This window comes from Salmo salar, chromosome ssa10 (assembly GCF_905237065.1).
Source record: "Salmo salar chromosome ssa10, Ssal_v3.1, whole genome shotgun sequence".
NCBI classification, from domain to species: domain Eukaryota; kingdom Metazoa; phylum Chordata; class Actinopteri; order Salmoniformes; family Salmonidae; genus Salmo; species Salmo salar.
The window spans coordinates 44,728,558-44,753,764 of NC_059451.1; the positions used below are offsets into that span (position 1 = coordinate 44,728,558).

General features: G+C 44.9%; 1 protein-coding gene across 1 annotated transcript in view; it reads right to left on the minus strand.

The window, feature by feature from the left end:
• Positions 1-25,207, minus strand: part of ror1 (receptor tyrosine kinase-like orphan receptor 1) — a 253,072-nt gene that overhangs the window by 77,083 nt on the left and 150,782 nt on the right. Inside the window, exon 2 of the mRNA XM_045687800.1 lies at positions 11,059-11,115. Coding sequence (XP_045543756.1) covers positions 11,059-11,115 — 57 coding nt within the window. The remainder of the gene's footprint in view (positions 1-11,058; positions 11,116-25,207) is intronic.

Sequence of the window (25,207 nt, forward strand, 5' to 3'; positions counted from 1 at the left end):
ACTGACTAGGTACTGGGACCCCTTGTATATAACCAAGTTATCATTACTCATTGACTCAGTACTGGTACCCCTTGTATATAACCAAGTTATCATTACTCACTGTGTATTTATTATTACTTTAATTCCATGTTTTATTTTTCTATTATTTCTCTATTTTATTTCTCTGCATTGTTGGAAAGGGCCTGAAAGTAAACATTTCACTGTTAGTCTACACCTGTTGTTTATGAAGAATGTGAAGAAAAAAAAACATTATTTGACCTCTCTCCATACCCACTGCTCTCTGTACGAGAGAGGGAGGCCATGGAAAGGCATTCATGTATATAGCAATGCATGAAATGTGACTTTGAGGGCCACGTTAATGAAAGTACATTGTGCTGAGCCCTGAGTGGTCTCTAGAGGGGCAGGAGGGGCCGCGGACCCTACAGCTGGCTGTGTGTTGGACACACACACAACACACACACATTCCTCTCTCCAGGGGCGTAGGTTGTGTATGTATGTACACAAGTCAGAAGTTTACATACACTTTAGCCACATACATTTAAACTCAGTTTTTCACAATTCCTGACATTTAATCCCAGTAAAGATTCACTGTCTTAGGTCAGTTAGGATCACCACTTTATTTTAAGAATGTGAAATGTCAGAATAATAGTAGAGAGAATGATTTATTTCAGCTTTTATTTCTTTCATCACATTCCCAGTGGGTCAGAAGTTTACATACACTCAATTAGCATTTGGTAGCATTGCCTTTAAATTGTTTAACTTGGGTCTGTAAGGGTTGCGGAACTGGTGGCAGTGAAGTCAGACGCAGGAGAGCAGAAATAGGCAATAGCCGTTTAATTTAGCAGTTTAATTTCAAAACCAACGGCAATAAAAGAAGAACCTACAAGGGTACAAAACCCAACGCGCACCAGTAACATAGTGCACAAGCACTTACAAACAAACAATTCCACACAAGGACATGGGGGGAACAGAGGGTTAAATACACAACACGTAATGAGGGAAATGGAAACCAGGTGTGTAGGAAAACAAGACAAAAAAAATGGAAAATGAAAAGTGGATCGACGATGGCAAGAAGACAGGTGACGCCGACCGCTGAACACCGCCCGAACAAGGAGAGGAAACGACTTCGGTGGAAGTCGTGACAGGGTCAAATGTTTCGGGTAGCCTTCCACAAGCTTCCCACAATAAGTTGGGTGAATTTTAGCCCATTCCTACTGACAGAGCTGCTGCAACTGAGTCAGGTTTGTAGGCCTCCTTGCTCACACACACTTTTTTAGTTCTACCCACACATTTTCTATGGAATTGAGGTCAGGGCTTTGTGATGGCCACTCCAATAGCTTGACTTTGTTGTCCTTAAGCCATTTTGCCACAACTTTGGAAGTATGCTTTGGGTCATTGTCCATTTGGAAGATCCATTTGCGACCAAGCTTTAACTTCCTGAATGATGTCTTGAGATGTTGCTTCAATATATCCACCTAATTTTCCTTCCTCATGATGCCATCTATTTTGTGATGTGCACCAGTCCATCCTGCAGCAAAGCACCCCCACAACATGATGCTGCCACTCCCGTGCTTCACGGTTGGGATGGTGTTCTTCGGCTTGCAAGCTTCCCCCTTTTTCCTCCAAACATAACAATGGTCATTATGGCCAAACAGTTCTATTTTTCTTTCATCAGACCAGAGGACATTTCTTCAATAAGTACGATCTTTGTCCCCGTGTGCAGTTGCAAACCGTAGTGTGGCTTTTTTATGGCAGTTTTGGAGCAATGGCTTCTTCCCTGCTGAGCGGTCTTTCAGGTTATGTCGACATAGGACTAGTTTTACTGTGGATATAGATACTTTTGTACCTGTTTCCTCCAGCATCTTTACAAGGTCCTTTGCTGTTGTTCTAGAATTTATTTGCACTTCTCGCACCAAAGTACGTTCATCTCTGGGAGACAGAACGGGTCTCCTTCCTGAGCGGTATGGCAGCTGCGTGGTCCCATGGTGTTTATACTTGCGTACTAATGTTTGTACAGATGAATGTGGTACCTTCAGGCATTTGGAAATTGATCCCAAGGATGAACCAGACTTGTGGAGGTCTACAATTTATTTTCTGAGGTCTTGGCTGATTTCTTTTGATTTTCCCATGATGTCAAGCAAAGAGGCACTGAGTTTGAAAGTACGCCTTGAAATACATCCACAGGTACACCTCCAATTGACTCAAATGATGTCAATTAACCTATCAGAAGCTTCTAAATCCATGACATAATTTTCTGGAATTTTCCAAGCTGTTTAAAGGCACAGTCATAGTGTATGTATACTTCTGACCCACTGGAATTGTGATACAGTGAATTATAAGTGAAATAATCTGTCTGTCAACAGTTGTTGGAAAAATTACTTGTGTCATGCACAAAGTAGATGTCCTAACCAACTTGCCAAAACTATAGTTTGTTAACAAGAAATTTGTGGAGGGCCGTACTGACTGATAGTAGTGTTTATGAACAGGACGGCCGTACTGACCAATAGTAGTGTTTATAAACAGGAGGGCCGTACTGACTGATAGTAGTGTTTATGAACAGGAGGGCCGTAGTGACCGATAGTAGTGTTTATGAACAGGAGGGCCGTAGTGACGAATAGTATTGTTTATGAACAGGAGGGCCGTAGTGACAGTAATAATCAGGAGCTTTGTAATGACAGTAATAATCCAGGAGGGTTGTAATGACAGTAATAATCAGGAGGGTTGTAATGACAGTAATAATCAGGAGGGTTGTAATGACAGTAACAATCAGGAGGGTTGTAATGACAGTAATAATCAGGAGGGTTGTAATGACAGTAATAATCAGGAGGGTTGTAATGACAGTAACAATCAGGAGGGTTGTAATGACAGTAATAATCAGGAGGGTTGTAATGACAGTAATAATCAGGAGGGTTGTAATGACAGTAATAACTAGGAGGGTTGTAATGATAGTAGTAATCAGGAGGGTTGTACTGACAGTAATAATCAGGAGGGTTGTAATGACAGTAATAATCAGGAGGGTTGTAATGTCAGTAATAATCAGGAGGGTTGTAATGACAGTAATAACTAGGAGGGTTGTAATGACAGTAGTAATCAGGAGGGTTGTAATGACAGTAATAATCAGGAGGGTTGTAATGACAGTAATAATCAGGAGGGCCGTAGTGACAGTAATAATCAGGAGGGTTGTACTGACAGTAATAATCCAGGAGGGATTGTACTGACAGTAATAATCAGGAGCTTTGTAATGACAGTAATAATCAGGAGCTTTGTAATGACAGTAACAATCAGGAGCTTTGTAATGACAGTAATAATCAGGAGGGTTGTAATGACAGTAATAATCCAGGAGGGTTGTAATGACAGTAATAATCAGGAGGTTTGTAATGACAGTAACAATCAGGAGGGTTGTAATGACAGTAATAATCAGGAGGGTTGTAATGATAGTAGTAATCAGGAGGGTTGTAATGATGGTAGTAATCAGGAGGGTTGTAATGATGGTAGTAATCAGGAGGGTTGTAATGACAGTAATAATCAGGAGGGTTGTAATGACAGTAATAATCAGGAGCTTTGTAATGACAGTAATAATCAGGAGGGTTGTAATGATGGTAGTAATCAGGAGGGTTGTAATGATGGTAGTAATCAGGAGGGTTGTAATGACAGTAATAATCAGGAGGGTTGTACTGACAGTAATAATCAGGAGGGTTGTAATGACAGTAATAATCAGGAGGGTTGTAATGACAGTAATAATCAGGAGGGTTGTAATGACAGTAATAATCAGGAGGGTTGTAATGACAGTAATAATCAGGAGCTTTGTAATGACAGCAATAATTGGGAGGGTTGTAATGACAGTAATAATCAGGAGGGTTGTAATGACAGTAATAATCAGGAGGGTTGTAATGACAGTAATAATCAGGAGCTTTGTAATGACATATGTCAGAGAGACATAAAACCTTAACTTTCTAACCTGCATTGGGTAGAGGGATGGGAGCTATGAATCACCTCTGACTTAACAAGGGGCCTGAGGGGGCCAATAGGGGCCACTGGCCACATGGTCCTCAGCTGCAAGGCTGAAACACACACATGTGGAATGGACCAGAGTGTGTCTACAGACCTCTGATCAGTTAGGACAGAAAGTGGTGTGATCATATGAGCTGGTTGATGAAAAGAGAGAAAGTCTACATCTCCATTATCCACCCTTCTTCCAAAGTGTACACTTGCACACTCCCCATCTTGGATTTAACAATTGTGGAAACTCCCTCCAGCTAAAGCTTACACCAATGATGGGGAGTGTGCAAGTGCACACTTTGAGAGAAGTTTGGAGAATCAGGACACAGCCTCAGTTGCCCTAAAAAGCCTCAATGTCTGCCATACGGTCACTGAGATATAGCTTTACTGTCTGCCATACGGTCACTGAGATATAGCTTTACTGTCTGCCATACGGTCACTGAGATATAGCTTTACTGTCTGCCATACGGTCACTGAGATATAGCTTTACTGTCTGCCATACGGTCACTGAGATATAGCTTTACTGTCTGCCATACGGTCACTGAGATATAGCTTCACTGTCTGCCATACGGTCACTGAGATATAGCTTCACTGTCTGCCATACGGTCACTGAGATATAGCTTTACTGTCTGCCATACGGTCACTGAGATATAGCTTCACTGTCTGCCATACGGTCACTGAGATATAGCTTCACTGTCTGCCATACGGTCACTGAGATATAGCTTCACTGTCTGCCATACGGTCACTGAGATATAGCTTTACTGTCTGCCATACGGTCACTGAGATATAGCTTCACTGTCTGCCATACGGTCACTGAGATATAGCTTCACTGTCTGCCATACGGTCACTGAGATATAGCTTCACTGTCTGCCATACGGTCACTGAGATATAGCTTCACTGTCTGCCATACGGTCACTGAGATATAGCTTCACTGTCTGCCATACGGTCACTGAGATATAGCTTCACTGTCTGCCATACGGTCACTGAGATATAGCTTCACTGTCTGCCATACGGTCACTGAGATATAGCTTCACTGTCTGCCATACGGTCACTGAGATATAGCTTCACTGTCTGCCATACGGTCACTGAGATATAGCTTTACTGTCTGCCATACGGTCACTGAGATATAGCTTTACTGTCTGCCATAAGGTCACTGAGATATAGCTTCACTGTCTGCCATACGGTCACTGAGATATAGCTTTACTGTATGCCATACGGTCACTGAGATATAGCCTCACTGTCCGCACAAAGTGAGGACTATGTAGAAAAGGTTTGTCGAGATCGGTGTGGAAGAACTTGACTGGCCTGCACAAAGCCCTGACCTCAACCCCATCGAAAACCTTTGGGATGAATTGGCATGCCGACTGTGAACCAGACCTAATTACCCAACATCAGTGCCCGACCTCACTAATGCTCTAGTGGGTGAATGGATGAAAGTCCCCCCAGCAATGTTCCAACATCTAGTGTGAAGCCTTCCCAGCAAAGTGAAGGCTGTTATAGCAGCAAAGGGGGACCAACTCCATATTAATGCCCATGATTTTGGAATGAGATGTTCGACGAGCAGGTGTTCACATACTTTTGGTCATGTAGTTAATATTTTTCAATTCCCATAAAACTGTTTCAAAAAGAAATAAAATAAATAACCAATGTCAGTGGAGAGCCAGTAGGAGGCACATTTCCTCTGGTCTAAAAAACGATTGGGGACATTGCCCTGTGATGGGTACCGTCTTTCGGATGGGACGTTAAACGGGTGTCCTGACTCTCTGTGGTTACTAAAGATCCCATGGCACTTATCGTAAGAGTAGGGGTGTTAACCCCGGTGTCCTGGCTAAATTCCCAATCTGGCTTTCATACCATCATGGTCACCTAATCATCCCCAGCTTCATCCCCCCTCCTCTTCCCTGTGACTATTCCCCAGGTCGTTGCTGTAAATCGGAATGTGTTTCTCGGAGAGAAAGAGAGAGATGGAGAGAAAGAGTGATAGAGAGAGAGAGAGAGAGAGAGAGAGAGACAGAGAGAGAGAGAGAGAGAAGAGAGAGACAGAGACAGACAGAGAGAGAGAGAGCGACAGAGAGAGAGATGGAGAGAGAGAGACCTCACTTGCTTTGGCAATGTTAACATTGGTTTCCCATGCCAGTAAAGCCCCTTGAATTGAATTGAATTGAGAGAGAGAGAGAGAGAGAGAGAGAGAGAGAGAGAGAGAGAGAGAGAGAGAGAGAGAGAGAGAGAGAGAGAGAGAGAGAGAGAGAGAGAGAGAGAGAGAGAGAGAGAGAGAGAGAGAGAGAGAGAGAGAGAGAGGGGGAGAATATGACGACAACCAGTGCTTTATTGCTCAACATAATCTATTTACAAAACAGTGAACAAATACTTCAAACTGTTTATGATAGAGGGGTTTGGGTTGTTTTGATCTGCCTCCATATGTTTTGTTTTGCTGTGCTCCATATGGCTACCTCCAGTCATTCACTGTAGCATTCTGAGTCTGTTGGAAATCACTAAAACACAAGTCACTGACAGCACAAACAGACGCTTTGTCTGACCTAACCTGTACAGCAGAGAAAGAGTCTGCATTCATTTGATCCCAACACAGTTTAACAATTCACAACTCTCATAGCGGACTAAATAAATATAACATGAGACTCTAGCTCTAGCATTTAAGTTTCCCTACTACTGTGACCAGCCAAAACTACATGGCTGCGATGTTAGGCTAAACGTGGCTAGTCCGGTGTCTATGTGCCAGGGCTATGCTATGTGAAGTGGTACCTCGTCTGCCAGTGATGTGTGACTCATATCTGAACATGTCTGATAGGATGAGCTCTCCACCACTCACAGACTCCACTCTCCTCTTCAGAGGTCAAGATCTCTCACAGTCAGGCACCATATAGAGAGCTGTCTAAGCACACACTCCTGAGATGACAGTTTGTGTGTGTGTGTGTGAATGTGTGAGAATGTGTGTGTGTGTGTGTGTGTGTGTGTGCGTGCGTGCGTGCGTGCGTGCGTGTGTGTGTGTGTGTGTGTAAACCTGTCTGTTTGTCTGTAAACTCACTCCTTCCCATGAGGCAAAATATTTGGGACCATGACAGAGGTCACAAAATGCCACATCCCAGTATACCACACTGATTGGCTGAAGTGGCTGAGGGGAAAATTACTTTTGGATGGGCCTGTCTGCACACTCCCCTGACTGCCTTAATTACAGATAATAGAGCTGGAAAAGAGGTGAGGAGGAGGAGAGAGGAGGAGAGAGGAGGAGAGAGGAGGAAAGCGATGTCCTGCCAATGTTTGTACAACAAGCCCATTCTTCCCCTAATTGTCTTGTGTGGAGTGTTGTAGTGATTGGCAACCCAATCCCTCTGAAACCAAAACCCAGCCTGGCTCATGACATTTCTTTAATATCACCAGATTGCTAAATTGTTCCCATCATCACCCCTCTCTTTATTACTGTGGCATTGTTTGGACCCGTGTCTGAGAGGGGGGAAAACACACACACACACACAGACAGACAGACAGACAGACAGACAGACAGACAGACAGACAGACAGACAGACAGACAGACAGACAGACAGACAGACAGACAGACAGACAGACAGACAGACAGACAGACAGACAGACAGACAGACAGACAGACAGACAGACAGACAGACAGACAGACAGACAGACGTACACAAACACCGTCACATGTCAAACCCACCCAAATCCCCCTGCTTCAGCAGCATCCTACCTTTGTGTGTGCTACTGTTAGTGAGTCATGGGTTAATACAGTCTAATACTGCCATAGAAATTCTGCTGGCCTGGCCCGCACAGCAGCAGACAGGCTAGAAACCTGACCTGGAGCACAGCTAACATAACATGGGAGTGATGCTGAGCTGCCTGGCCCTGCTCTCCACTGTAGCCAGCTCTGGCAAAGGTGAAGCTCTGAATCCATATTATAAGCAAAAGAGCTGCTAAGAGTCTGTGTGTGTGTGTGTGTGTGTGTGTGTGTGTGTGTGTGTGTGTGTGTGTGTGTGTGTGTGTGTGTGTGTGTGTGTGTGTGTGTGTGTGTGTGTGTGTGTGTAAAAGCTATGATTGAAACTTATACAATCAAGATCAGCCAAACACATTAGAAGCACACTAAGTGTACAATCTCTTTGTACTCTCACTATAATATTCCATGTTATAAACTGGGTGGTTCGAGCCCTGAATGCTGATTGGCTGACAGCCATGGTATATCAGAATGTATACCACAGATATGACAAAACATGTATTTTTACTGCTCTAATTATGTTGGTAACCAGTTTATAATAGCAATAAGGCACCTCGAGGGTTTGTGGTATATGGCCAATATACCATGGCTAACGGCTGTATCCAGGCACTCAGCGTTGCGTCGTGCAAAAGCCCTTAGCCGTGGTATATTGGCCTTATACCACACCCCCTTATTGCTTAAATGTAACAGTGTGGGTGATGCAGAGCTGTTAAAATATCTGTCTTCCTCACCACACCAGTGTCATACTGTACTGTACAGTCTATCGCCTGCCAACTCTGCCTCACTACAAGGTGTGGAAAACCCAGTGACATACATAAATATATACACTGAGTGTACAAAACATTAAGAACACCTTCCTAATATTTTGTTGCCCTCAGAACAGCCTTGTCGGGGTATGGAATCTACAAGGTGTCGAAAGCATTCCACAGGGATGCTGGCCCATGTTGACTCCAATGCTTTCCACAGTTGTGTCAAGTTGGATTTTGAGTGGTGGACCATTCTTGACACACACAGGAAACTGTTGAGCGTGAAAAACCCAGCAGCGTTGCAGTTCTTGACACAAACCGGTGCTCCTGATACCTACTACCATACCCTGTTCAAAGGCACTTCAATCTTTTGTCTTGCCCGTTCACCCTCTGAATGACACACATACACAATCCATGTCTCAATTATCTCAAGGCTTAAAAATCCTTCTTTAGCCTGTCTCCTACCCTTCATCTACACTGATTTGATTGGATTTAACAAGTGACATCATTAAGGGATCATAGCTTTCACCTGGATTCACCTGGTCAGTCTATGTCATGGAAAGAGCAGGTGTTCATAATGTTGTTTTGTATACTCAGTCTATGGGAAAACCCCAGGATGTAAACTCAGGTTTATGTAGCTGTAAACTAACGTCAGACAGCCACAATATGAATCTATTTCACAATGATGACATTCTTCCAGTGGAGCATGCAGAGAGACCCGGCTGCTTTCATAGGACCTGAATGCTGTGTGCTCGACGAATCAAAACCAACCCTGCCTCTAGACGCAACACTGGCAGCTAGCTAGCCACTGTGTTGTTGGCTAAAAATAGTGGAGTGGAGGGATGCTGATATACAAACAGTACAGGTCTCCTGCCGTGGCATGAATACAATCTTAGCCTCTGTGTTGAAGGAATAGTGGAGTGGAACAGCTGATAGACATAAACAAACAACACAGGACTCCAGTGTTGTTGGTCCTGGGCCAGAGTGCATGGAGTACAACACTGACATAACTGGCCAAATAATCAGCATCACAGCTATTGCCATAACAAGTCCACCCATTGGTTGGTCTTATCGTCATCAAAGTAACAAGTCCACCCATTGGTTGGTCTTATCGTGATCAAAGTAACAAGTCCACCCATTGGTTGGTCTTATCGTGATCAAAGTAACAAGTCCACCCATTGGTTGGTCTTATCGTCATCAAAGTAACAAGTCCACCCATTGGTTGGTCTTATCGTGATCAAAGTAACAAGTCCACCCATTGGTTGGTCTTATCGTGATCAAAGTAACAAGTCCACCCATTGGTTGGTCTTATCGTCATCAAAGTAACAAGTCCACCCATTGGTTGGTCTTATTGTGATCAAAGTAACAAGTCCACTCATTGGTTGGTCTTATCATGATCAAAGTAACAAGTCCACTCATTGGTTGGTCTTATCGTCACTGGTTCTTCTTTATCCCATCCACGTCTCTACCTGGGAGGTCACAACAGTATCCTTCTAAAAGGTTTATCTCTGTCTGTCTGTCTGTCTGTCTGTCTGTCTGTCTGTCTGTCTGTCTGTCTGTCTGTCTGTCTGTCTGTCTGTCTGTCTGTCTGTCGGTTTACACCACTGTGTGTGTGTGTGTGTCATAGTTTTTAGTGTGTACACCATTGTGTGTTTGTGTGTACATCATTGTGTTTGTGTGTACATCATTGTGTGTTTGTGTGTACATCATGTGTGTTTGTGTGTACATCATTGTGTGTTTGTGTGTACATCATTGTGTGTTTGTGTGTACATCATGTGTGTTTGTGTGTACATCATTGTGTGTTTGTGTGTACATCATTGTGTTTGTGTGTACATCATTGTGTGTTTGTGTGTACATCATTGTGTGTTTGTGTGTACATCATTGTGTGTTTGTGTGTACATCATTGTGTTTGTGTGTGTACATCATTGTGTGTTTGTGTGTGTACATCATTGTGTGTTTGTGTGTACATCATTGTGTTTGTGTGTACATCATTGTGTGTTTGTGTGTACATCATTGTGTGTTTGTGTGTACATCATTGTGTTTGTGTGTACATCATTGTGTGTTTGTGTGTACATCATTGTGTTTGTGTGTACATCATTGTGTGTTTGTGTGTACATCATTGTGTTTGTGTGTACATCATTGTGTGTTTGTGTGTACATCATTGTGTTTGTGTGTACATCATTGTGTGTTTGTGTGTACATCATTGTGTTTGTGTGTACATCATTGTGTGTTTGTGTGTACATCATTGTGTTTGTGTGTACATCATTGTGTGTTTGTGTGTACATCATTGTGTTTGTGTGTACATCATTGTGTGTTTGTGTGTACATCATTGTGTTTGTGTGTACATCATTGTGTGTTTGTGTGTACATCATTGTGTTTGTGTGTACATCATTGTGTGTTTGTGTGTACATCATTGTGTTTGTGTGTACATCATTGTGTGTTTGTGTGTACATCATTGTGTGTTTGTGTGTACATCATTGTGTTTGTGTGTACATCATTGTGTGTTTGTGTGTACATCATTGTGTGTTTGTGTGTACATCATTGTGTTTGCTGTCTGTTAGACATGTTATCTCTCACCTGAGCTGTTCCAAGTGGAGGGGGCCACAACACTGGGGTCGTGGGGGAAGTCAGACCCTGTAGACAGGAGACAGAGGAGACATCACTCTAACTGGGATGTGCCACCATCAAGACATACACATTGACAGGGAGAAAAGCGGGGTTTTACATTTAAGAAGAAAATCTAAAATGAGTAATGACAGTTCATCCATGAGTAATAATAATAATAATAATAATAATAATAATAATAATAATAATGTTATTACTGAAGACCAGAGGGCAGTAGTATCAGACAGGTAACATCATGGAGTTATTAATACCTGACCACAGCAGCTCTCCTCTCTGGCTGCATCCTAAATGGCACTATTTTCAATACATAGTGCACTACTTTTGACCAGAGCCCTTTTCAAAAGTAGTGCGCTACTGTTTATAGGGAATAGGGGGGCCATTTGTGATGCAGCCTATGTTTCATAACCAGAGATGAGACAGGCAGAAGGAACTATTCACATCCAGGTGATATCTGTCCAATCTAATATCTCTGCACGCGACACAGTTGGAGGCTGGAGCTGTGTAGGGGTAGAAACTATTAGAATGAGTCTCCCTCTGACCGACTGGTGAGACTCTGTCAACAAATTCACAACCTGTATCTCTCTAATTCTCTCTGTCCAAGTTCTTCTCTCTCTCTTGTTTTCTCCTTCTCTCTGCGAAGTAGCTAGTTCCCATGCACAGCCATGCCTGAGTGAGTGTGTTTAATGGGGCAGGCTCCCACAGCCTCTCTGCAGGTTGCTGTGCTTGTTTAACATTGCGAATGGACAGAGTGCTGACAGACAGAGAGACAGAGACAGACAGACAGACATGGGCCTTCTCTGTCACAGACTTAGGTTCTACTGTAAGTAGCCTTACTGGAGCCACCCCACCCTGCTCACCGGAACCTTTCAAACTGACCCAAAGTGTGGCAGTGATAGGGGCGTGGCAGTGATAGGGGCGTGGCAGTGAGAGGGGCGTGGCAATGAGAGGGGCGTGGCAGGGAGAGGGCCGTGGCAGTGAGAGGGCCGTGGCAGGGAGAGGGGCGTGGCAGGGAGAGGGCCGTGGCAGGGAGAGGGCCGTGGCAGGGAGAGGGCCGTGGCAGGGAGAGGGCCGTGGCAGTGAGAGGGCCGTGGCAGGGAGAGGGCCGTGGCAGGGAGAGGGCCGTGGCAGGGAGAGGGCCGTGGCAGGGAGAGGGCCGTGGCAGGGAGAGGGGCGTGGCAGTGAGAGGGCCGTGGCAGTGATAGGGCCGTGGCAGGGAGAGGGCCGTGGCAGTGATAGGGGCGTGGCAGTGAGAGGGGCGTGGCAGTGAGAGGGCCGTGGCAGTGAGAGGGGCGTGGCAGTGAGAGGGCCGTGGCAGTGAGAGGGGCGTGGCAGTGAGAGGGGCGTGGCAGTGAGAGGGGGGCAGTGAGAGGGCCGTGGCAGTGAGAGGGGCGTGGCAGGGAGAGGGGCGTGGCAGGGAGAGGGCCGTGGCAGTGAGAGGGCCGTGGCAGGGAGAGGGCCGTGGCAGGGAGAGGGCCGTGGTAGTGAGAGGGCCGTGGCAGGGAGAGGGCCGTGGCAGTGAGAGGGCCGTGGCAGGGAGAGGGCCGTGGCAGTGAGAGGGGCGTGGCAGTGAGAGGGGCGTGGCAGAGAGAGGGGCGTGGCAGGGAGAGGGGCGTGGCAGTGAGAGGGCCGTGGCAGTGAGAGGGCCGTGGCAGTGAGAGGGGCGTGGCAGTGAGAGGGGCGTGGCAGTGAGAGGGCCGCGGCAGTAAGAGGGCGGCGGCAGTAAGAGGGCCGTGGCAGTGAGAGGGGTGTGGCAGTGAGAAAGGCGTGGCAGTAAGAGGGCCGCGGCAGTAAGAGGGCCGTGGCAGTGAGAGGGGCGTAGCAGAGTGTGAGGCAGTAGACTAGAGGACCTGTGAGAGCTGTGGTGGAATGGACTGGGAGGTGTTAATTGGGTGCTAATGTGCGGTTCAACGCGTAGCGTGTTGGGAGGGAATAACGAGCACGGTGCAGCTCAGCGTAGTGTCAGGAATCTAGCCTGGGTTAATGAGGCTGTATGGTGTAGGCCTGCTGCACCTGTTACTGTGGCAGCCAGACAGGCAGGCTGATGAGGCTCAGCTCTTACATTAACATGGCTGTAAACAACATGCTGGTATTATAATCAGGTGTATTTCAGAACATAACAATTAGTGTTGGTGGAATGTTTTGGCACGCTGATTCATACTTGTGGGCAGGGGCGAAAATCTGATATCAACTTTGGAGGGGACAATTACATGAAATTTTCTCAAGAGCAATTCCTGAGGGGGACACCAAAAGTAGTGCTGTAACACATAGCCTACATTGTAATATGGTAAATGTATATTGAGGAACCAAAGAAATAAGGTGTTTGCCATACTCCTAACTACCGGTACCCAAAACTACACAACTAATCACAACAGCAATACCATTGCCTTTAACAAATCTTAGTTCAGTCACCAGTTTAAGTTGAGAGTGGGGGTATCCATGGCATTTTCCAATTATGTTCCTATTTTACAAGTAAAAAAAATGGAGAACCTTTCATAATGTTGCCAAACAAAGACTCAACAAACTTACCTGAGACTCCCTGTCTCTGCCAGTCTGTCCCTGCATATCTGTCCCCAACTCTACTGTCTGTGTGCCATCTGTTGCCTGCTCTGCCTAATGACATCATTGTGAAACATTTCCATGAGAATTTAATTTCTTTCTTATGAACATTTTATCAACTAGTCTTTGAGATATTAGGCTACTAGGGTTCTTACTTTGCGTTTTGGTGTACTGAAAAATACTCTGATGTCCGTCTTTTATTTTTCTGCCATTTTTCTACCTGGCTGGCTGGCTACACACACACACACAGTGTGTAGGTTATTTACAGTAGGAGATGGGCTTCTATCATCTTATCTTTTATCATTCTATTTGGGCTTCGATCTAAAAGGTAGCTAGCAAATGTGAAACGGATTAAAATGACAAGAGTTGACAGCTGTATGAGTTCACCATTTACACAACATATGCTGCAACCTGTTGTAATTGTAATAGTTTGTTTCATATTGGCTGGCTTCCAACAATAGCTGAATTTGTAAAGCTAGCGAGCACCAATTCCGTTTCAGTGGTGTTTGCTATAATCTTTGCTACCCGGGTTAAATAAAGGTGAAATAAAATAAATAAATAAAAGTTCTCTTGCGACAATTTAGCTTTTGTACCGAGACCATTGAATATATTTAAGACAATGGTAGAAGAGAGTGTAGTTCTGTTCAGTTTGGACTTCAGTTTATCGCTAACTTTATCACAGGGACTTTGAAGCACTAATTTATATCATCTGCATGCTGATCTTGGAATAAATTGACGATAGCAAAGATTCCATCTTTGACGAGGCCACATAAATGGAATAGGTACTAGCTAGCTTAATAGTTAATATTTGCGCGCTAGCTCTGCATATTCAGCTAGTGTGTGTGCGCGATTGACTGGATTAACCTCACGTCAGTTACATTCATTGAGTGCCTTTCAGACAGTAGACACGACCCCTCTGTTACCTTGCCAACTAAGGAACTGGCAGTGGATCAAACCATTGTGAGGCAAAGGGTGGGGGGGTCGCAATCTTTTGAAACTTAAAAACGCGCTATTAAGTGTCTATAATCAGCACAATTGCTTTCATTGCGTATTATTAATATTATTTAAATTACATAGTTATGTTTCAGTGATATATTGGGGGTGACAAATCATATTTTTCCCAGGATGGGGGGGTCGTGTGCCCCCGTCCCCCCCGGGATTTCCGCCCCTGCTTGTGGGTGATGTTGATGATGACACAGCTAAATGTGGCTGTGGAACTCTAGAGAGGGTTCTATTTCCTCTAGGCTGTGGAACTCTAGGGAGGGTTTTATTTCCTCTAGGCTGTGGAACTCTAGGGAGGGTTATATTTCCTGGCTGTGGCTGAGACCTCAATCTAATGAAACTACAAACAGTCTGATGAGCTATAACGTAGCCTAGTTTTTATGATGTAATCATAGTAAGAAAAACACAGGAGGTGGAAATGGGAGAGAGGAGAGAGGAGAGAAGAAAGGAGAGGGAAAAAGGGAAATAGGAGAGAGGAGAGAGAAGCGTGACAGCCCGCTGGCTCTCCTAAGACAATGAAGCCAGTGAAGTGGAGCCAGGTGAGAACCCTACAGAGGAAGTAGAGCCAGGTGAGGACCCTACAGAGGAAGTGGAGCCAGGTGAGTACCCTACAGAGGAAGTGGAGCCAGGTGAGGATCCTACAGAGGAAGTGGAGCCAGGTGAGGATCCTACAGAGGAAGTGGAGCCAGATGAGGATCCTACAGAGGAAGTGGAGCCAGGTGAGGATCCTACAGAGGAAGTGGAGCCAGGTGAGTACCCTACAGAGGAAGTGGAACCAGGTGAGAACCCTACAGAGGAAGTGGAGCCAGGTGAGGACCCTGCAGATGAAGTGGACATGGAGAGAGGAGAAGAAAGGAGATAAGATGGAAGAAAGAGAGAGGGGGGCTAGTTAGGTGTACTATAGAGGGTTCTGTTTCAGGAACTATCCCGTCCGGTCGGTTGGTCCCGAGGAATATCAACACAGATGAGAGGCCCTGTTTTCCCTCCTCACATCTGCAAGCTAACACAACCCGAACCCCATCATTACACAATCAAGGAATATCTGGGAAATTGCAGGGTAATTTGGAGATTAGCATTCTAATGTTTCCCAGCAACAAAGGGTTGGTTTTATTAGAGCCATTAGTTAATGAAGGCCTAAAAATAGGGCCTGGTTAGAGCTGGTCACAGTGGCTGGTCCTGGGTCTGCAGAGATGAAACAGAAAATAATGTCCGGTCAGGAAACAAAGGAAACAGCTGACTCTGGTTCTGAGGTTCTGTTGTTACTGCAGGGTTGGCATTGTGGAGCAGGAGCTACGTACACATACGAGCACGACACAGACATGAATATATGATGCACACACAAACATGACGCACACACTCAAACATGTATGCACGCACACAGAAGCATACGCACACATACAGTACACACACGCAAGCACACACACGCACGCACGCACACACACACACTTCTGGAATCAGATTGATTAAATTAGGGAAACGATAAGGAAAAGTTAATAGAGGTGCATTCCTTTTTTTCTCAGTGGATTTGATGTGTGCTGGAAGAAGAAACAATGTTATATTGTAGTCATTGAATACGATGAAATAAACTGCAATTGTAGCACATTTGGATTTGGATGATATGAGAGATATGAGAGATATGTTAGTTAAGCTTCCTCTTGGACTGCAGCAGTGATCTCTCTTCAAACAGGCTACCACCTCACATCAGAGCATCGCGTCATCCAGATCTCTCACATTATATTCACTGAGCTCCGTGTCTGATCCCTCCAGCTGTATTTACATAATGATAATAAAATCACAAAGCGACTTGAGCTTATTCTATACAAATATTTTCTTCAGATTTTACGCAGTTCAACTGTGAAAGCACCACATGTGATGTGGTAACAAGTGGAACAGAGGAGACTTAAACTCTGGCCAGACAGAGAGCGGGCCAAGGGCGGAATAGAGGAATACAATAGAATCAGAAATGTTCAATTTGAGTGGCGGATATGCATGGCGGCTAATATTACCGTATGATTTGGGTCTCATCCCACTGGGCAAAAACTGGTTGAAACAACGTTGTTTCCACATCATTTCAATCCAAAAAGTCTATGTAATGATGTTGAATCAATGTGGTAGACTGGTTGGATTTGCAAAAAGTCATCAACATAAGGGCATTTTGGGGGGTTTTAACCTAAATCCAATGACATTGTGAAATGTTTTGCAGATTTCACATTGAATTCACGTTAGTTGACAACTCAACCAAATGGAAATCAAAACACGATGTTGAACTGATGTCTGTGGAATGTCCTTCATGCGGTGTGTGTACGTGTCAGTGCGTGTGTGTGTGTGTGTGTGTGTGTGTGTGTGTGTGTGTGTGTGTGTGTGTGTGTGTGTGTGTGTGTGCGTGTGCGTGTGTGTGGGTGTGGTTGATGAATCAGCTCTCCTACATTATCATTAAGGGATCCTAGATTTCCCTTCCCTCATATTTGCTGAAGAACGTAACTATTAGATTGAGAGGTATCCCATAATAGCCAAGAATAATAACAAACTAACATCTTAAAACCTGTTTGGGATAGGGGGTGGTATTTTCACGTCTGGATGAAAAGCGTGCCCAAAGTAAACTGTCTGCTACTCAGGCCCAGAAGCTAGGATATGCATTTGGATAGGAAACACTCTAAAGTTTCTAAAACTGTTAAAATAATGTCTGTGAGTATAACAGAACTTATTTGGCAGGTGAAACCCCGAGAACAAACCATCCAGGATTTTTTTGTTGTTGAGGTGACTCTGTTTTCAATTGTTTTCTATGGGAACCTAGATTTCTGTGGCACTTGGTTGAAGTTCCTATTGCTTCCACTAGATGTCAACAGTCTTTAGAAATTGGTTGATGTTTTTTTAGAGAAATGAAGAAGTACAGCTATTCAGAACGAGGGTCCAGCCGAGTGGACTATACTGTTTTGATGCGCGCTCCAGGTCACGCGCTTCATGTTGTTTTTATCCGGTATTGAACACAGTTTATCCTGTCTTAAATTGTATAAATTATTTACATTTTAAAATACATTAACCTGTTGGGGGTAGGGGGCAGTATTTACACGGCCAGATAAAAAACGTACCCGATTTAATCTGGTTATTAGTACTGCCCAGAAACTAGAATATGCATATAATTATTGGCTTTAGATAGAAAACACCCTAAAGTTTCTAAAACTGTTTGAATGGTGTCTGTGAGTATAACAGAACTCATATGGCAGGCAAAAACCTGAGAAGATTCTGTTTAGGAAGTGCCCTCTCTGACCATTCCTTGAGCTTCTTGACTCTGTTTATTGAAGACTGAGGATCTTTGCTGTAACGTGACACTTCCTACGGCTCCCATAGGCTCTGAGAAGGCGGGAAAAAGCTGAATGATGTAATTACAGCCACTGGCTGAAACACATTAGCGCTTTTGGCAAGTGCTCTATCAGAGGACAATGGGCTGAGGCGCGTGCACGTTTCGACCCCATGTTTTTATTTTCTTTCGTCTTTGAACCTAAACACAGATTCCCAGTCGGAATATTATTGCTTTTTTACGAGAAAAATGGCATAAAAATTGATTTTAAACAGCGGTTGACATGCTTCGAAGTACGGTAATGGAATATTTAGATTTTTTTTGTCACGAAATGCGTCGTGCGCGTCACCCTTCTTTACCATTCGGATAGTGTCTTGAACGCACGAACAAAACAGAGGATATTTGAACATAACTATGGATTATTTTGAACCAAACCAACATTTGTTATTGAAGTAGAAGTCCTGGGAGTGCATTCTGACGAAGACAGCAAAGGTAATAACATGAGACATGTTTGGAGGGCTGTGAGACATGTTTGGAGGGCTGTGAGACATGTTTGGAGGGCTGTGAGACATGTTTGGAAGGCTGTGAGACATGTTTGGAGGGGTGTGTGACATGATTGGAGTGCTGTGAGACATGTTTGGAGGGGTGTGAGACATGTTTGGAGGGGAGTGTGACCTGATTGGAGGGCTGTGAGACATGTTTGGAGGGGTGTGTGACCTGATTGGAGGACTGTGAGACATTTTTGGAGGGGTGTGAGACATGTTTGGAGGGGTGTGAGACATGTTTGGAGGGCTGTGAGACATGTTTGGAGGGCTGTGAGACATGTTTGGAGGGCTGTGAGACATGTTTGGGGGGCTGTGAGACATGTTTGGAGGGCTGTGAGACATGTTTGGGGGGCTGTGCGACTGTGCATATGTCCAGACTGCAGCCATGTAGCCTACAGCTCCTCAGACTCCTCAGGCTTAATGAATTAATAGAGGAATTAAACTTGTATGTGAGTCAGATACAAGTGGAAATGATGATCCTCTTGGCCAGACGAGCGTGTTTGGAGAGATTAAAGACTTTTCATGAAGGAGAGACATAGAGAGGAGAGGAAATGAGAGGAGAGGAGGAACACTCAGGGCTAATGACGATGTTCGTACACTCTGTGTGTTGTGAGATGTGCTCTGGTCCTACTTGGCTCAGGTTGGTCTTGGAGGGAGCTCTGCTCCGCTGTCACTGTCTGGAATAACTGCTACTCTGGACAGACCAGACCAGACCCCGGGCATCACAGGAGAGGAGAAACATGGCGCTCTCGCCATTATGATGGAACGTTGTTATGGAATGTGAGAAGATGGATGAGATGAGGATGGAGGAAGTGGATGTGGTGGGTAAGGACTGAGTAGTGTGTGTGTGTGTGTGTGTGTGTGTGTGTGTGTGTGTGTGTGTGTGTGTGTGTGTGTGTGTGTGTGTGTGTGTGTGTGTGTGTGTGTGTGTGTGTGTGTGTGTGTGCCCCTGCATGTGGTGTTAGTGTGTGTGTTTGTTGAGGAGTACTTGTTGCAGTGTAGTACTTTGCTGGTCAACTCAAGCATTGAAAGGGGAACAGCCCAGGGACACAGTGTTCACCTGAATGCACCACAGGCAGCAGAACACAGGAACTAACTTAACCCCCTGTCCCATCTCAGGAAGCCCTGCGGTAACCCAATAACACTATAGGGGGAGAGAGAGAGAGAGAGAGAGAGAGAGAGGAAGGGGTAGGAACACATACAGAGAGAGAGAGAGAGAGAGAGAGAGAGAGAGAGGAGAACAGAGGAAGGGGTAGGAACAGAGAGAGAGAGAGAGAGAGAGAGAGAGAGAGAGAGAGAGAGAGAGAGAGAGAGAAAGGGGTAGGAACACATACAGAGAGAGAGAGAGAGAGAGAGAGAGAGAGGAGAACAGAGGAAGGGGTAGGAACAGAGAGAGAGAGAGAGAGAGAGAGAGAGAGAGAGAGAGAGAGGAGAACAGAGGAATGGGTAGGAACAGAGAGAGAGAGAGAGAGAGAGAGAGAGAGAGAGAGAGAGAGAGAGAGAGAGAGAAAGAGAGGAGAACAGAGGAAGGGGTAGGAACAGAGAGAGAGAGAGAGAGAGAGAGAGAGAGAGAAGGCTTTGCAGGTCAGTGAACCAGGTAAGGAGGAGAGTCACAAAACAATCCACAGCAGGGAAAGGAAGAGAAAAGCTCCTGCTGCCCTAGAAAGAAAAGCAGCGTAAAAAAATGAACTGACTGTACATGACAAGCAGTGCTGAGACGTTGCATAAAACAGAAAGTCTCTCTGTTAAAAACACAAAGTGACATTGTGGCCCGTTTGATGGCCGTTTCCAGTGATTGTGAAGAATGTCCACAACCTTAAAAATCCCTTCTGTCAGAGTGGCTCTGTCAAACCCATATTAGGGGGTTGTTTCCCAGTACCAGCTGGTTCTGATGGTCGGTCACACACACAGTCTGATGTGAATTAGTTCAGACAACCATAGCAGGCCAACGGGAGGTCATTAGCATAGTGTGTTAGCATTTCATCCATCCCCACAAACCACATGAGAGGAGAACGCTGTTTACATTACAGTCTGGTGCCATGTTCAGACAGCCCTGTTTTTCCAGACGGGTAGCGTGTCACAGAGAGACGTGTATCGTGTCATAGATGCGGGGTTGCCTTACGGTTTAATGACTGCTGGGCTCAAGGCGTTGCCATACCCCCTGGACTCAGATTACGACAGATTTAGGGGCGAATAATCAGGAATGGAACCGGGCATACCACCTACTGTAGAGCTTGTTTTCTCCTTGACAAGACAACACACAGGAGTGTGTGTATTAATAGGTGTGTGTGCGTGTATGTCTGTATGTGTGTGTGCGCGTGTGTGTGTGTGTGTGTGTGTGTGTGTGTGTGTGTGTGTGTGTGTGTGTGTGTGTGTGTGTGTGTGTGTGTGTGTGTGTGTGTGTGTGTGTGTGTGTGTGTTTGTGTATGTGATTCTTTCAAACCTGATCAGTACTGACTGAGTCCTGAAATCCTGGCCTCATCAGAAGCACCAGGGGGGTGTGTGTCTGTCTGTCTGTCTGTCTGTCTGTCTGTCTGTCTGTCTGTCTGTCTGTCTGTCTGTCTGTCTGTCTGTCTGTCTGTCTGTCTGTCTGTCTGTCTGTCTGTGTTACTGTCTGTCTGTGTCACTGTCTGTCTGTGTCACTGTCTGTCTGTGTCACTGTCTGTCTGTGCATGCATACAACACACGCACCACTGATAGACAATATCCCTTTGGATCATATTGAGAATTCCCCAATTCCTCCCTGCTGATCTATCCCATGGGCAGATGTGAATCTTGGAAGCCCAGGATAAATGGACTGGATTTAAACATCATGAAGATTTAGACATCGTGATGACCTGGGACTGGGATCTATTCCAAACCATTCCATATGCTGATCGGAATTTCCACTGAGATTTGAATCTCTGCCTTTGTCTGTAAATCTGTTGATGACTGAAGCATGTTGTTCTTCAGAGGAACAGTCACCCTCTAGTAGCTTGGAGATACTATAGAGTTTGGAGCTTTGATTACAACACCACTATACCCAGGTTTGAGCAAGATGATGTGTAATTGGAGGAGAAATATTCCATTATTATTACACACAATCCATCTGACCTGTCTTTAATCAGTGTGTCTTCCTGGCGCACACACACACACACGCACACACACGCATGCACACAGGCACACACACACACACACACACACACACACACACACACACACACACACACACACACACACACACACACACACACACACACACACACACACACACACACACACACACACACACACACACACACACACACACACACACACAAACACACCTGTCAGCAGGCCCATCCCCTAACATGCCAGTATGCTTAATTTAAACTGGTCTGACGACCAGCTGCAGGGAGAGAGACAGACAGACCTCATCCCTCCCTATACTGACAGACAGACCTCATCCCTGCCTATACTGATTGATAGACCCCATCAATCCATATACTGATAGACAGACCTCATCCCCCTCCCTATTCTGACAGACAAACCTCATCCCCTTGCTATACTGACAGCCAGCTGCAGAGAAAGAGACAGACAGACCTCATCCCCTCCCTATACTGACAGACAGACCTCTTCCCCTCCCTATACTGACAGACAGACCTCATCCCTTCCCTATACTGACAGACAGCTGCAGGGAGAGAGACAGACAGACCTCATCCCCTCCCTATACTGACAGACAGACCTCTTCCCCTCCCTATACTGACAGACAGACCTCATCCCTTCCCTATACTGACAGACAGCTGCAGGGAGAGAGAAAGACCTCATCCCCTCCCTATACTGACAGACAAACCTCATCCCCTTGCTATACTGACAGCCAGCTGCAGGGAGAGAGACAGACAGACCTCCCTATACTGATAGATAGACCCCATCCCTCCATATACTGAGTGACAGACCTCATTCCCTCCCTATACTGACAGACAGACCTCATCCCCTCCCTATACTGACGGCAAGCGCAGAAAGAAAGAGAAATATTCCATACATTTTCCATGGGAAGTTAAGCCAGAGAATTTGGGGAATTTTGCTTAAATTCATCAAAAAAGTTAGCTTACAACAGTGAACCTTTTTTGGAGGATATACTTAAGGCAATTCTAGGTCTTGTGGTATATTTTGGTTAAACTATCCCCAATTCAATGGAATTGCAGCCCTCTGCATACACAGTGCATTCTTAGACACAAATGAGATGCTGTTGAGCCCACACTACTACACTGTCTGAGCCAAGGACTACATGCTTTCTGGCTAGTTTTGATTACAATACTGGGTGGGGTGAATATATTTTATATGACATACATGATTTTTTGTTAACTAGTAAATAGTAGCCTACAGCAAAGTGTGTTTAAATACTTTCTAACTTGTTAACAATTTTGCTAGTTAGTTTTTCCTACCATGTAGGTTTTAGCTTGCTTGAGCCTGCTAACTGAGGACTGTTAATTCACCTGTTTCCATACATGTTTAATTTTAAAACACATTTATCTTACAAAGGAGTTGTTTAATCTAACTGCTTAACTATTTATCTGTACATGGAATTGTATTAGTTTTTCTTTTACTAACGGGCACTATCTGATGTGTGGAGACATTTCACTGCAGCTAATGCAGAAGGAAAATCTGTGTACATTTGAAAATGTGCCAAATCATATGTGAAAAATGCAACAAAGATGCAGAATCATCTGGCCAAGTGCATACTGTTCCCTCAGCGCTCACAACAAGCACCCCTCTGACAAAAGTCCCTTACTTCTATTCGAAGTGAAAATGATGAATCAGACACCTTATCGATAGCAGCAGCTCATGGTCCTCCTGGAATCAGACGTTTTTTTTACTCAATGGAGGAACATAGTCAGAGAAATGCTGATGAATGTCTTGCTTGAGCTGTGTATGCAACTGGTACACCTCTGATGCTCACAGGCAATGTGTTTTGGAAGAGATTTCTGACTGTTCTTCGCCCAGCATACACCCCTCCAACCAGACATGGTTTATCTACTCATTTGCTGTATGCAGAGTTCAACAGAGTTCAAGTGAAGGTCAAGCAAATCATAGAGAAAGCAGACTGTATTGAAATCATCTCTGATGGGTGGTCGAATGTTCTTGGGCAAGGAATAATTAACTACATCATCTCCAACCCTCAACCAGTATTCTACAAGAGCACAGACACAAGGCACAACAGACACCCCAGTCTGATGAGTTGAAGGCAGTCATCAATGACCTTGGACAACAGAAGGTATTTGCACTAGTGACAAACAATGCTGCGAACATGAAGACTGCTTGGTCTAAAGTGGAGGAGTCCTACCCTCACATCACACCCATTGGCTGTGCTGGTCATGCATTGAATCTGCTCCTCAAGGTCATCATGGCACTGAAAACAATGGATACACTCTACAAGAAAGCCAAGGAAATGGTTAGGTATATGAAGGGTCATCAAGTTATAGCAGGAATCTACCTCACCAAGCAAAGTGAGAAGAATAAGAGCACCACATTGAAGCTGCCCAGCAACACCCTTTTGCGTGGTGTTGTCATCATGTTTGACAGTCTCCTGGAGGGGAAGGAGTCTCTCCAAGAAATGGCCATATCACAGTCTGCCAATATGGACAGCCCCATCAAGAGAATCTTCCTGGATAATGTATTTTGAGAGAGAGTGGTAAGCAGCCTGAAACTCCTGAAACCTATAGCAGTAGTCATTGCACGGATTGAGGGAGACAATGCCATCCTGTCTGATGTTCAGACTCTGCTTGCAGATCTAAGAGAAGAAATCCGTACTGCCCTGCCCACTTCACTGTTGCTCCAAGCAGAGGAAACTGCAGTTTGGAAATACATCAAAAAGCGTGAAGACTTCTGCCTGAAGCCCATACACACCGCAGCGTACATGTTGGACCCCAAGTATGATGGCAAGAGCATCCTGTCTGGTGCAGAGATCAACAAGGCCTATAGTGTCATCACTACCGTGTCTCGCCACCTTGGCGTGAGGGCAGTGAGGGCAAGGTTCTTGGCAGTCTGGCAAAGTACACTTCCAAGCAAGCGCTTTGGGATGGAGATGCAATATGGCAGTCGTGCCAACATATCTCATCAGCCATCTGGTGGAAGGGACTTTGTGGATCTGAGGATCTTTCCCCTGTTGCCTCCATCATCCTCCAAATCCCACCAACATAAGACGCCTCAGAGCGCAACTGGTCCTTGTTAGGGAACACACACCAAAGCACACAACAGGCTGACCAATACAAAGGTTTAAAAATTGATGGACATCCGGGCAAATTAGAGGCTTTTTGAGCCTGACAACGAGCCATCCTGAACAAGGTTGGAAAGTGACAGTGAAGATGAGGCCTCAGACTCTGATGTTCAAGAGGTGGGCATGGAGGAAGTCCAGGGAGAAGACATGGAAGCCTGAGAGGAAGACAACCAAAGCTTTAGTTTCTAGACTAACATTTTACAGATGTATGTTGAAAACATTTTTGGGAGATGCGATGGATCATTGGGGATCATTCAATATTCCCTTTCTTTTGTTGTTCAGTGAAATCATCCCATGTGAAGAGTCAACTCATTTAATTAAAGTTAAATTCGTAACTAAATAGTTTTTTTATTTCTATTGGAAGGATTTAATCTTTTGCAATTATGTCTACTTATGATGAGGTAAAAGGTTTATGTTTCTGTCTCCATATGATGGTAAATATATCCAATGCAAAAAACATCTGCA